At 49.3% G+C, this 14,314-nt stretch overlaps 1 protein-coding gene across 1 annotated transcript in view; it reads right to left on the bottom strand.

Moving 5' to 3' along the window:
* Positions 1 to 1,419: 1,419 nt before the first annotated feature.
* ADAP1 (ArfGAP with dual PH domains 1) overlaps positions 1,420 to 14,314 on the bottom strand; it is a 47,926-nt gene continuing 35,031 nt past the window's right edge. Inside the window, exons 5-11 of the mRNA XM_005487373.4 lie at positions 9,001 to 9,113; positions 8,003 to 8,149; positions 5,020 to 5,103; positions 4,103 to 4,165; positions 3,657 to 3,728; positions 3,024 to 3,252; positions 1,420 to 2,673 (exon numbers count right to left, since the gene is read on the bottom strand). Coding sequence (XP_005487430.1) covers positions 2,645 to 2,673; positions 3,024 to 3,252; positions 3,657 to 3,728; positions 4,103 to 4,165; positions 5,020 to 5,103; positions 8,003 to 8,149; positions 9,001 to 9,113 — 737 coding nt within the window. The 3' untranslated portion in view covers positions 1,420 to 2,644. The remainder of the gene's footprint in view (positions 2,674 to 3,023; positions 3,253 to 3,656; positions 3,729 to 4,102; positions 4,166 to 5,019; positions 5,104 to 8,002; positions 8,150 to 9,000; positions 9,114 to 14,314) is intronic.

Genomic DNA, 14,314 nt, shown 5'->3' with positions numbered 1-14,314 from the left:
TGTGCGATACTGCTGCTTTCTAAGAGTTTCCCAAGCAGAGATTTATATTCCTTGCTGTTTTTTTCACTCTGCATTTCACTGTGGGTCATCCAGCCCTCGGTGCTTCACTTCACCTCTGTGAAGGTGTGATTCTCTTGGGGTATTGGAATATCTGGAGCAGATGGGGCTTGCTTTGCCTTGCAGCAGGTTAAGGGAAGAGCTCCCTCTCCAGGCTAGTGCTGTAGACATTTAATAAATAATCTGGGCTATCAGCAGAGGTTTAGAACCACAGCTTTCATTGCTTTTGGCCGCCAGGAATGCCTCTAAGGCAGTGTGAGGTGTACACAGCATCTAGCACGTATTCCCTGCTGTGTTCTGTTATGTGACCCAATGTGAGATTTCTGCCTCAGCTCTGTCTGCAGCCTCCAGCAGCCCCCACTGTGAGCTCTGTGTGTGCCCTGACCCCAAAGCCCCACCCTGACAGCAGGGCAGTGCTCCAGAGCTGGGGCACCAACAGGTGGATATACTAAATGTATATTCAATAATTACAACAGTATATACAGAACTTATGTGTGTGTATAAAATATATACCTAGGAATTTAAAATACATGTATACACACACACACATATACTTTTTGTATAGATAAAACAGCTTTTTGTATAGATAATAATTATATACTTGTATTACATATAATTTATAATATTATTCTTAATTATACATGCACACAAAACAATTTTTATAGCTACCTATAAACACAAAAAAGGAGCCCAGTCTGTCCTCTCCCTGCTTCTGCTGTGCCTGGGTTGGTAAGTATGTGTGAATGACAGTGTGTGGATAACATACACTTATAAATACTTTAAATATAAGTTAAATGTATAATTATAGTTAGGCATACACATGTGCATGCAGATATACACCCTAAATTTATAAGTATATTTATAAATTATATGTATATAAAGCATGCACATGTGTATGTAATATATCATCACATATTTTAGAAAACAAAGTATAAAAATGTCTATACATAAACAGGTGTGTGAAATACATTTAGCTTATATATTTGTAAATTGAATATGTCTGACTGCTACATCTGTACATGAATGTGTGCATATGAACACCTCATACATTATATATTATACTTTATCCACTATGCAGTTGTCTGAATAGCCAACCATCCCTTCATAAAGTTTATTTCTCTATTCCTCAGAACCAGCTATCCCTTGTGTACGTGTGCACAAATAAAGAACTATTACAGAGAAAATACACAGAATATGCACTATAACACATACGCATACACAAATAATAGCTAAAACAATACACATGTTTTGAGGGTGTCCCACAGCCCTGGGGCCCTGCCAGCACTGGCCCCTCCTTGTTTCCATTTGCTGCTTTTTAACCCCACCTCCCTGCCCTGCCCCAGCACCACACAGCCACGGCTCTGACATAATAATAATTTATTGGTTGGAATGACATTTAGTAGCACAGTTGTCTTACCAGTGACAGAACGAATGCACACAGCCGATGGGATGCTCTCAGATACACAACCACCCGAGGAAACGCGTCGGACAGGTCCGTGGCTGGGGCTGGGCCCCCGGGGCACGCTGGAAATCTCATTTTGGGCTAAAACTCCAGCACCTGGTGTGCAGGTCCCAGCCCGCCCGCCCTAACTGCAGGAATTACAGTGCTCAACACCGCTGAAACGTCACTTCAAGCAGCTTTTTTTTTTTTTTTGCCTTTTTTTTTTTTTTTTTTGGGCAGGAGAAGAAAAATCAACCAAAAAAATTGGATTATTGGGGGAAAAAGTGCAACCACCAAGTCTGGAGAAGAGTTGTGCCTGCTGGGAGTGAGCTGGGACAGGCTTTGATGGTGCCCAGCAGCAAAACTGCAGATAATGCTCAATCCCCCAGCTCCATCCCAGGATCCCCAAATGGGGCAAAGCCCCCAGACCATGGAACAGGGATGACCCAGGGAGCCAAACACAGGCCTGGCCCCAAAGCTCTGCTCCCCCAGCATCACCTCGTGGGTTGGTGTCTCCCTTGCAGCCCCCTCCTCCCTGCCCTTTGTTAACAGGCAGATGATGCCCATTTCCTCTATTTCTAAATCCTACTTGCCTCTCTCTGGCTACAGCATCACCTCCAGTCCCCAGGGGGATAATTCATTTATCATTTACCCCAGCACCATGGCAGGCTCAGCTGCTTTGCACAGCACCTTTCCTGTGTTTCCAGGCTGCCTCCCATCCCACAGGGATGTCACCCTTGGGGACCTGCAGCCCCCTGGAAAGGACTGGCAGCCATCTGGAAGTGTGGGGATGTTCAGCTCCAGCACCAGGGACCTGAGCATGGGGAAGAGTCCCAGCTGCCCCTGGGATGTGCCACCAACAGTCTCTGCCATCCTGGTGAAGCGGGTGTGGGGTGATGGGGTGGCAGGGCCACCTGTCCCACCCCACAGAGCAGCCACAGAGCTGAAATTCAAGTTGGATCAGGATCTTCTCCGACGTTCCACCGCCGCCCTTCCGACATGATCACGTGAATGATGAGGGGAAAGGGAAGTATTATTATTGTTATTATTATTACTGTTATTATGAATTATTTTTAACATTTCAAATAAAACCACGTCGTGTTGTAAACAGAAGCTCACTCCTCAGGTCTGCCCAGCCAGTCCCAGCTAAGGTTTATGTTTGAAATGGGCTTCCACTGAAAGGAAAAAACAGAGAAAATAAAGTTAGAGCAAGGCAGGCACTGGCAGGTGGTGGCACAAGCGCACCCTGACAGGGGTCCTTGCTGATGCTCCTTGGCTTATGGCTATAGGCTACCCCTATAGCCATACAACAGCATGGACATCACACTAGAAGCAATGAAGAGGGAAGGATACCATCCTCCTCCTCCTCCAGGGTGAGCCCCTCTCTGCCCAAACAGCCTTTGCATCCCCTGGGCAGTGAAGAGCTGCCTCACACAGAGCAGGAGGGAGCGATGTCCTGACCCCCAGTCCCCTCCAGCCACCCCATCCTCCAGCCCAGGGCACCCAGCCCTCCCCAGGAACACACCTGCATATTCCTGAGGCAGCATTGGCCGGCTGATAACCTTCTGGAAGGTGTTGATCCACTCCAGCTGGTCGTCCTCTGTCTCGCAGGCGAAGAGGAATTTCCGATCCGGGGTGACGATGGTGATCCCGTGCTGCCAGTGGTTCCCCTGCGTGGATGGTGGGAGCCCTTCCAGCACCTTGTAGCTGTTCTCCTTGCTCCCAATAAAAACCTCCCCTCTAGCAAAGGCATCCTAGGAGACAGCAGAGCAGGGGTGAGGGTGAAGGGAGCTCTGCATGCCAGGCACCAGGACAGCTGAGGCAGCCACAAACCCATCAGCCAAACCCCAACAGCACCACCCACAGCCCTGCTCCTCACCCAGGGGCACCCACAATGCAGCACCAACACCAGGGAGCCAAGATCCAGATACAGAATATCTGATGGAGAGGGCTTTTAAAGTGGTTTAGGTATTTACAGGGTTACTGCCCACCAGGCAGAGCCACCAAGCATTGACAGTGTTGTGCCCTCTTAGCTCTCCCACCAGCCTGCATTTTGCTGCAGATCATTACTGTAATTATTACTGGTATTACTTTTATTAGAAGTAGTAGTAATATTGCAGGTAATTCTCCCCAGGCAGCCCAGGCATCCTCATCTTACCAGGGGATCTTTGAAATACATGAGCCGTCGATCATCCATGGTGAACCATCGCTTCTTGAACCCCTCTGTTTGCTGGGGAACCAGAAAATGCCAGATCACACACAAACAGCACAGCTTCTGTCTAACCACACATGGCCCAGGAGTGTCAAAGCACCTGGAGCAGCCTGATGGGCTGGGGGAGCTGGGAGCAGATCAATTCTGGGCCACCAGAGTCACCACAGCCAGGGGCTGGGCCAGCTTTACCAGGAAGGGACACTGAGTTTATGATCTAGATTTGGAATTTTTTAATGTTTGCTCCCAGGTGAGGAAAGCGCATTAAATACATTCACAAAGTTATGGCTTTGCCTCTCTGGCAAAGGTTGGTTTGTCCCACCAGCAACCCCTTCTTGGGGCCATACAGAGCAAGACTTAAGTTTGGAGGGGCTGAAAAATGCTTCAGATCCTACCTTTGGCCCTGTTTTCTCCATGTATCCTTCCTTCAGGTAGTTTCTAGAAAGCTTTGGCACCAGCTGGAGCAAGCAAAGAGGACAGAAAAGAGCAGGGTCAGATGGAGGGGGTCCCTGGGTGTTCTGGGGGGTCACTGGAAGGAAAACCCACCCTGAGCTGCCTCCAGCCCTGAGCCCACCCCACAGCTCTGCCCCACAGCTCCAGCCCTGCTCCTCCCCAGTGCTCAGAAGAGGAGGCTACAACACAAAACACCTTGGAGCAGCTGCCCAGCACAGCCAGCAGCCCCAGGAGCATCTCCCACACTCCCCAGGGCGCAGGGACAGAGCCACCCGGCAGAACCACCACTGCACCCTCCCAGATAATTGGCAGAAGGCAGGAAATGCAATTAGGTTTCAAAATCTAGGAGGAGCAGGGAGTAATCAACAAGCACCAGCACAGTGATGCTACAGCCCAGCAGCAGCACACAGCCCTGGCTGGCAGCACATCAGAGCAGCCTCTGGAATTGCATTAGCTCAGGGTAACACAATTAGCAGCTCCAGCCCCCGGAAAACACAGGCATTTATAAACCAGGCATTTATAAACCAGGCATTTATAAACCAGGCTGCACTGACCTGCAGAGAGCTCAGGGCACTGACATCCTTCTGCCCTCACCTTCCCTGCCTTCCAGCCTCTGTTTTGGCTTTTGTTATTACAGCCACAGCCTTTGAGCCAGGTGCTCAGGGCTCCTGCAGGGGTGGCAGTGCTGGAGCTGCTCCCACAGCCCCTCTCATCCCTCCACAACCATCTCACCAGCAATTACAGATCACTCCGAAGGATGGAGCACTCCCCAAGCCTTCCAGCTTGTTAACAGGATGCTAAAAATGAGCAAGAATGGGAAAAAATAGCCCCACCCAGCCAATGGTGCAGGAACACTCACATCAGAGTCACTGGCTCCAGGGAATGCCACTTGTAGGTAATGGAAGCGTGCTGCCCGGATGGCATTGAACCAATCCACGATTTCCTGTTAATGAGGGAAAAAAGCAGAGTGAGGAGGGCAGCCTGCACACAAAATAACCTGATCCTGCTGGGGTTTGTCTCTCCCGTCACTCTGGCTCCAGTGACAGAGCTCAGTGTAGCAGGAATCCTAAAAAACACAGAACACAGTGAACAGGCGAAGGATGTGGAACACCCAGCTGCTGTTCCAGGTGTGCACAGAGCTCTGCAGCTTCCAGTCAGCACCGAGGGAGGATTTAAACATCTCCGAACTGGCAAAACCAGTCCCAAAAGAGCATCTGAAACATTGAGCTGACCCTCTAAACCCAGCTGGGCTGGTGCAACCTGCCCACCCAGCCCTGTCCCCTCCAGCAGGACACCTGGGCAGCACCTGCATCCTGCCCAAATTCCAGCTACAAACTTCAATGTTTTGATAAAAGAGTGGCTTAACATCTCTTTATCTTTGTATCCCAGTCTATCAGCTGTGTCTGTGAGTCCTTTAGGGACAGCCACAGTGATGCTGAAGTCCAAGAAGCTCTGGCACTTCTCCCTTTCCTTGGCAAAAAAAAAATCTCTCTCCACTTTTTTAACAACTAAGAATTATTACAATAATAATTGTTAATTGTTAATTATTACAATTAATAATTTAAACAGCTATTACAAAATAATTGTTCTATAATTTCCTTATTTTTAAACTCATGTATTCATTTATCTCTGGTAAGACCCAACAGCCTGTGCTGTATATCTCTGAAGGTTTTGCTGAGAAATGCCACATTAATTTGAAGTGTTCCACACTTAAAGGGAGCTTTCAGACTGTGGTCTGAGACTGAGGGACCAGGGCAGGTTTGGTGGAAGGGAATCAGGAGCTGCCCTGCCTGGGATCTGAGCACAGGGACAGGGATGCTGAGCTGCCTTGCTGTCATTAATGCATGTGAAGCTCCACACATCAGATCAGGGACATGCTCAATGAGCCAGACCTAATCCCAAAATAAACACTGCCCAACCCTCTCAGGTGAGGTCGCTGTGGGGTAGGAAAGACCACATCAAAGGAGAAGTTTGCCTTCTCTAAGAGTTAAATTTTTTATGCTTTAGAAATTATCTGGATAAGGAGGAAAAGCTCATGTGAAATTTTAAAATCTCAGTTTTAAGGAGCTGAATTGGGGGTATCGCAAAAATAGCCTAATGTGGCAAATAGCCATTCCCAAAAATTAAAAATCTTTGCTTTGGTTTGTTAAGCTACTTCAAGGTGAGAGAAAAAAAAATCCCAAAACATAACAGGACATAGACAAATAGTGTTTTGGAAAACTCTGACCTACTTGTCTGAGGTTTCACTCACTTATCACTTGCTTTCCTACCCTAAGCAGCTAAGGACACCCCAGATAGCACCACAAAGAGGATCACTGAGAATTCACTCCTGAAGTTCATCATGACCAAACCAGGCTGGAGCTAATGAACAACAAGCTGTGATGTTAAAATTTCGAAATCTTCTACAGCCACCAATTGGGTGGTTATACAGATATTTGTTTATTTACCTGTGGGTCTTCTCTGTGATCATGATGTGAGGTAGGGTTTCACCCTGCAGAAAAGCAGAAGCTGAAACCCTCACTGACTTCCAGCAGTGAATTGCTTTCTGGAATATTGATAATCCATTGACACAAATGAGGTTTGACCAAATTCTTTCCTGTGAGGGTGGGGAGGCCCTGGCACAGGTTTTCCCAGAGCAGCTGAGGCTGCCCCAACCCTGGCAGTGTCCAAGGCCAGGCTGGACGGGGCTTGGAGCAGCCTGGGATGGTGAAAGGTGTCCTGCCCATGGGAAGGGTGGAAGGAGATGAGCTTTAAGGTCCTTTCCCACCCAAACCATTCTGTGACTCTACGAAATGTAAGAAGGAGCCTAAATGAGGCTCCCCCACCTCAGAGCAGGGAGAGGCAGCCCCTCTGGGGTCCAGGAGGACACACTGGGGCTGCTGGGGGAGCCCAAGAGGGAGCCAAGGGCAGCAGGAGAGCACAGGGGCGTCCCAGGGCAGCCTCCAGCCCCAAAGGGCAGCAGTTTACCCCAGCAGTTCACCCCAGGGAGTTCATCTTCATGCAGCCCTTGTGCAGCCAAGGAGACAGACCCAATTCAGGGAAGTTGGAAGGAATTGAGCAGGGTCATGATCAGATTTCATCAGAGCAAATCCTGCCCTGCGTGGGACCAGAGGCAGCTCCTTCCAGCAGCCCCCAGCTGAAACCTCAGCAGCCAAACCCAAACCCCAGAGTCCTGAGTGTGCCCTCACAGCATGGCTGTGCAAACCACCAAAGCCCAGCAAACCTCAGACTCTGACACAACAGTGAGATGCAATTTTGCCACTGAAGAGCTGCTGCTCATTAGTCTGGCTCAAACTGCAGCAGGAGGTACCTGAGAGCAGCTCCAGTGACATGGGCTGGGCTAAAGAAGCATCTGCTGAAAAGCACTTGGATCATCCCAGACCCATGGGTCCTCTCCTTCACACCTCCCTTCAGAGACACCTGAACAAGGGGATTTACTTCAACACAAACATGAATATCTGCATTTTATGAAGCATGAGACAGGCAGAACCACAACAGTTCCCTGCTTCCCCTACATTCCAGCTTGCTCCCCTTTTGCAAGTCTTTGGGCTGAGTCCCCTCATCTTCCAGTGCTCCATCCACCCTTTCTCCATCTCTGGGCACCAAGGAGCCTGCCTTGAAAAATCCTCTACTCCAAGGGGCAAGAAATCTCCAATTCCTGCCATTTGCATCTGTTTACTTAGAACAGTTTGCCACTCTCTGTGCTTGGAAGAACAGGACAAACACTCAAAGCTGGCTGTGCATCTTGTAGCCCTTCCACCCTCCAAGACATCCCAGCTTGGCTGGAGCCTGGTGTGCCACAGGCTGGCTCCCAAACCTCCTCATTACCTCCAGGGCCTCACCTTGCCATCTTCATGATAGACAAAGATGTTCCTTGTGCTATTGTCCTTCAAGTAAGTGATCTGCAGCCCGTGTGGGTTCCCAATTTTGGCAGGCTGGAAAGTGGCGTTTAGGTGCTCGATCTTCATAATTGCTTTGGGTTCTTTTGCCTGGAAAACACAGTTGGGTGAGCAAACACCTGAGAAGTGGCTTTCAAACCAAAAAACAGTTCACTTGGTCAGAAAAAAAGGCCTATTTGAGGGCATTAGCTAAAAGCACCTGAATGCCAGCCCACAAAACTCCCTGGTGATGAGAGATCCGAGACTCTGCTCGGGTGTCAATGCCAGTCTGGAAAAATGCTCTGTCCTTCTGCAAAATCCAGCAGGGATACAAAAAGAGACAGCTAACTAACAGGCCAGGGTGCTTTGTGACTCTCCAGCACCGACAGATAGCTCATCCTTGTCCCAAAAGATGGAGGATTACCCCCTTTGCCAACAACAGACCGGCTGGGAAGCACCATGTCTATGTCCATGTCCCCCCCTCTCCCATCCTGTCAGGTGAGCCACTGGCTGCTGACTCTGCTTGACACTGGAATAGGAAACCAGGGAGCTTTCCCTCTGGACTGCATGCCATGCCATGGCATGCAAAGGAGGATTCAGATGGCGACACCTTCATCACAAGATTTCATCAATATGAAACCCACGTTCGTTGGATGATGCAGAGCCAGAGCTGAGAGAAACTCCTTTGCTGGTGGTTTGAGAAAAGCCCTATGGACTTTAAAGGGCAACAGAGCAGGAATGTGAAAATGGGCCTGGGGGACATCTCTCCATGATTGTGGTGGATGAACAAGGGCAAGCCCCACTAAAGGGAGGGTGAGCTGAGCCTGGTGCTCCTGTCCTGGAGCAGCTGGGGATCAGTGCTCATGGAAATTGTAAAATAAACTGGTCCCTTGGGAATTACATGTTCCAGGATGCTCTCACAGCTGCAATCCCATCTGCACACAGCAACCCCAGGTACTCACATCGTTTTTGTTGAAGTACTTCAGAGCACCTTCCCTCTCTGATAACACGAATTTTCGGCTCAAGAATTGCCCATTGTCACGTCCTCTCTTCCACAGAAATCCTTCTCTGTACCCTGCAGCAGAAAGGAGTCACTGAGAGCCAGGGATAAAGAGCTGTACTTGAAAAGAGAATTGGGATAAAGAAAAGAACTGAGCCTTCAGAACTCAGCAAAGCAAGTGTGGGGCTGTTGTAATGAGGAACAGCCCTTCTCCTCCAGACCTGCCCTTCTCCCTCTGCCCTCATTCTCTGCCAGCAGCTTCTGCTTCAGACATCTCCCCTCTGACACCAAGGAGAGGTTCCCTATGCATTATTGCAGCTCAGTGCTGGGGTGAGCCAAACACAGGGTTGGTGAAGGATGCTGCAGGTATTCCTGATTGCACCTGCTTCCCTCAACAACACAGAATTTTTAGCATTTAAGGAATGGAGAATAAAATTACTCTGTGTGTCACCAAAGATGATCTCAAATCATTGCTAACCCTGGCAGGTGGGCACCATCATGGTTGTATATGAAGAGAGGGAGGCCCAGAGAGGTTTGCTGAGCTGCCCTGGACAAGGCTGTGAGCCAGGATCAAAACCCAGCTCTCCCTGCCCTCTCACATTGGACATTTCACTATTTTGATGTTCTCTTTCCAACTTGTTGTGTCAAAACACAGAACCCAAATTCACTTCAAGGAAGAATTACAAAAACCCAGCAAAACCAAGTGTTCTCCCATTCTGTGGCTCACATGTTGTCTCCTCCCAGCCCAATCCCTCCAGCTGCTCTGACAAAGCCAGCTGCTGATTTCAGTGTACTTTGGTACTGATTTTTGCTTGCTTCTTTTCTTTTTCTTTTTTCTTCCCTCCAGGGCTGCATCCTCAGGAGCTGCTCCTCTGCTCTGCCCAAACCTGCACCCTGTCAGCACCCATCAGTGCAAACCACCATGAGCAGCCCTTGCACCCAGCATGAACCCACACAGGCTCCCCGGGCGAGCTGTGTGTCAGCAAGATGAGTCCTCAAAGCCCTGATCCACAGGGCTGTGAAAGCAGCCAGAGAAGGTGCTGAGAAACAAAACAAAACTGCAGAGGCACAACAGGGAACAGATCTCACACTGGAGGGCATTGGAGACAGAAAATTGTCGCTATAGGACACCAAAAAACAAGCTCACACTGCTGTTCTCAAGGTGAAGGAAAAGGGAAGTTTATTTTCTGACTCTAACATTTAAAGTTTTCCAAGAGTGACAGTGCCACCTCTCCAATGACACTGGACAAACCAACAGTCCATCAACTTTCTCCTCTTCTATAAAGGAATGCAAAACAATGAGTGATTTACAGAAAGCGTGCGAGAAAGTTTACTACAAGAATATCAACATCAGAAGGCTTGGAAAATCTTAAAAAAACAGGGTGACATAAAATAAACCCTATCTCCCTTGTCTGATGTGCTGCACTACCTCAGCAACAGCTTTGTATTTTAGAGGCACCTGGTGGTGAGACCTTGTCACAGGGTGCCCAGAGAAGCTGTGGCTGCTTCCCTGAAAGGGTCCAAGGCCAGGCTGGATGGGGCTTGGAGCAATCTGGGATAGTGGAAGGTGTCCCTGCCTATGACAGGGTGAAATTAGATAATCTTTAAGGTCTCTCCCAACCCAACCCATTCTGATTCTATGGCAGCTGCTCTGCTTAGGTGGGAGCTGAATGACCACAAGCCCTACAACAGCTCCTGACTGCTGTGTTGGAGCACACAGCACCGTGTCACCAACACGCTTGTTCCTCTCCTGAGGCACAGAACGAGGGCTGCAGCCTCCTGCCACCATCCCATGGATCACCAGCACCCAACCTCGAGTGCAGAAAGCACTGCTGGGCAGGACTGATAAAGAAACACCACTAACATTGCTAACATTGCTAGCACTGCTGCTGCCACGTTTCCTGCATCACTTCTGCCACCTGCCAAGGTGCAAAATCAACCACTTTGTTCTGCAGGCTGCTCTGGCACCAACCTGTGACTCCTGCAAGAGCCCCACCAAGTGTCAGTCAGCCAGCAAATGGCACAGGACACAGCCACACAGCCCAGGTGGGCATTTCTCACCTGGTACGTGTCCTCCAAGGTAAACTGAGGAACTGCCACCTCCACACCCACCTCATCCCCACAGCTACAACTCTGGGGCAAGGAAAACAGGGGCACCAGGCTGGCTGACTGAAAAGGAGACAGTGCATGGTCCTGTGCCAGCTGAGGTGGGTTGGGGGCTGCAGCTCCTTCAGGCACACAAAGCAGGCAGCACCCCCTGGGTACTCCAGTGTAGCCAGCCCTCCCTGCCTGAGGGGCTGCAGAGGAAGCAGGGGAGGGGATTTTGCACAAAGAACATTGCTGTAGCCACCATCTCTCCATCTGACTTCCACCAGCATTGGGTTCAAGTTCCCCATTTTAAAGAAGAGGGATATTGCTACTTCCCCACCTCAGGAGGCTCTTACAGAGCTGAGTTAATGACGGGGGTTTGGTCTCTGAGAGTGTGGATTACAGGAAGCACCCAAAATTATTTGTTCTGTTTTACCCTTTGCTCTCAGAGAAGATAAATCCCTCCTGCAAGGAGGACAATCAGATCCACTGGTTTGCAAAAAGCAATGGGCATGGACTTCTCCTTCTGCCATCCTAAGCAAGGCATCCAAAACTGGGAATTAAAACCATGTCTGATCTTTGGTTTCTTGGGCTCCTTATTTCACAGTTTCACCTGGAAAGAGGCAACACAACTGCTTGTTTCCATGATGCTTCCAGGGCTGTGGTAGCACCAGGTCTGATCCCAGGCTTTCAGAAGAAACCTGAATGTATCCAACACACAAATGCACCACTGTGTTGTTTCTTGCCTTCTTATGTCACTGCAAGACAAAGCATGGGGGGCTGAATAAGAGGAAAAAAAATGCACTTGCGCATGTAATCCAAGAGAATCACATTTTCCTGGAGTTCAGGCAGGGCATCTCCTCCTACAGAAGGCATTTTCCTTCCTCTCAGCAGTTGAAGTGCATTGACCCCGATTCAGAGCTTGGAGAAGATTCAAATCCAGCTCCCTCCCTGTGCTGCTAAAATTGCAGGGTGTGCATGGCCGCTCCTGTGAGTGCCAGGGCTGAGCACTCAGCCTCATTAGCACGGGGAGGTGTTAATTAGGGCAGGGCAGGGGACAGGCCCTCACTGGACACGTGTGTTCACCTTTCCTGAGAGGTTAAGGAGCTGCATCATTATCTGGAGCAGCTGAGTGTGGAGTCCCTGACACCACCCATCACCTCTGGCCCCGTGTCACAGCCTCCTTTTTGAACAAAGAGTCTGAAGGACATTCCTCTGAAATGAACCCTGCTGCCCACAATGAGAGGGCTGGATGGAGAAGGTGGCATATTCTGTATTTTCCTTACAGAATGGACTTTGAATAGGGTTGCAAAAACAACTGTGCACCTCTTGTTTAGCCATGCCAGTGTAAATGGTTTGACTGCTCTAGGTTTTAACATTTCTTCCTGCAGCACTCAACCACCATCAAAGCAAGACATTTCAATGAATTCAACTTGCATACTTTGAGAATTTGCATTCCAATAAAAGTCATAAACCAAGGAATATGAAGTTTGCTCATGGAATGAAAACATCACTCTTTGCCCCAATCCCCCAGATGCAAGCAGGGTCCAGGTCCTCAAATCCCTCAGAGCTTTCACCCTGCTCCCCTGCACAGCACCAGCAGATTGCTCTTTTTGCCTGATTTTTTTTTTTGCCTGTTTGAGGAGCTCAGAAGTTCCCTGCAATAATCCATCTCTGGATAATGCATTTCCTGCAGGTCCCACAGTGAGCAGTGCAGGCACAGCCACGCTGGAGGTGTCTCAGCATCCCCATGGCAGGAGGCACCTGATGCTGAGATGGAAATCCTTCCCCTCCTGCACTGGCCAGGTCAGGAGGCACCAGGAGCTGCTGCTGCCCGTGCACAGTTCAGTTCTTTGGAAATTACAGCCTCAGCAAGCAGAAAATGAGGCTCAGTGATGCTGCAGCCCCCAGGAGCCCTGAGAGGTCAGTGCTTGGTGCTCCTAAGGCAGGGTGGGTGACGGCTGAGAAGGGAATGATCTCCCTCCATCTCCCTCAAGACAACTTTTCCTCCCCATTTAGGACACCACATCCTCCTCACAGCTCATCCAGCCAGGCCAAAGAGCCCAGGAGCTCCCAAGTGCAGCACCCTGACACCCACACCGTTTTCTGGTGCATACACGTGTTAGAGGCACATTTCCCAGCTCCTGATCAATCAGCCCTCTCCTAATGAGCACTTAGCATCCAAATTACCTTTCCAAAAGGCCATTTCGCAGAGAAGGGTTTCATGTTGTCATCCAGTCTGCCTCTGCTGCCTTCCAGGAGCTCATAAAACAATTATTGTCCCACTGCATTGTCACTTCAGCTATGGATGCAAGCAGCTGATGAGATTGATTGCTTCCACAATACCCAATTAACCCACTCACTCTGCCAACGATTGACTTAATCAAAGGCAATTAGTGCTTGAATGGCTAGAGCAGACAGAAAGCCAGGATTTAGTGGATGATTCAGATAACGTTGTGCAGACATCTCCTTGGCTTTCTGAGGGAAAACATCCTCACCAGTGCTCAGCTCAGGGCTGGAAGGAGATGAAACCTCAGGTCGGTGGTGTGAGGTGGCACAGAAAGGGATTAGGAACACACACTTCTCTTTACTGATAAAAGGAGAACTTGCAGTGGCTGATGTTCCCTTTTTCCTACTTTTTCTGCTCATGCAGGGCCCAGAGCACCAAGCAGTTGACCAGACCTCAGTGACCAGCAGGTCCTGAAATGGTAACTTGCCTCTGATAGTCAGATCCAGTCCTCTGAGCAAAGCCAACACTGTTTTACAAAACCACCTTCAATATTGATTTCTTCCACAGCATCTTCTCCCACCCCAAAAAAACCACCCCAAAAGACTCATTGTGGAGGCAGGACCACATCTCTGTAGAAAGGCAGGTGTCAGTGTCCTCAGGGACTTTCTCCTCCAGACAAATCACCCCAAACTGGCCCAGCAGAGACCAGACAAAGCCTCACCATGGGAAGGTCAAGAACAACCCACGACACCTAAAGCACAGCACAGAGATCATTTTAGATCATGTGAGGAACAACTCCAAGGCTGAAGCCAAGCATGGAAAACCAATTCTCCAGATCTCTACAAGATATTGTCACCTTGATTTTGTAATGGAAGGAGGTGCTCCCCAGCTGCTGGGATCAGTGTGGAAAATGGAGCCAAATGCACCATTTCTGTGGAAGGATCATGGGGCTGAGCTC

Source organism: Zonotrichia albicollis, chromosome 16 (assembly GCF_047830755.1).
Source record: "Zonotrichia albicollis isolate bZonAlb1 chromosome 16, bZonAlb1.hap1, whole genome shotgun sequence".
Taxonomy (NCBI): Eukaryota; Metazoa; Chordata; class Aves; order Passeriformes; family Passerellidae; genus Zonotrichia; species Zonotrichia albicollis.
This window is presented reverse-complemented; position numbering and strand designations above follow the sequence as displayed.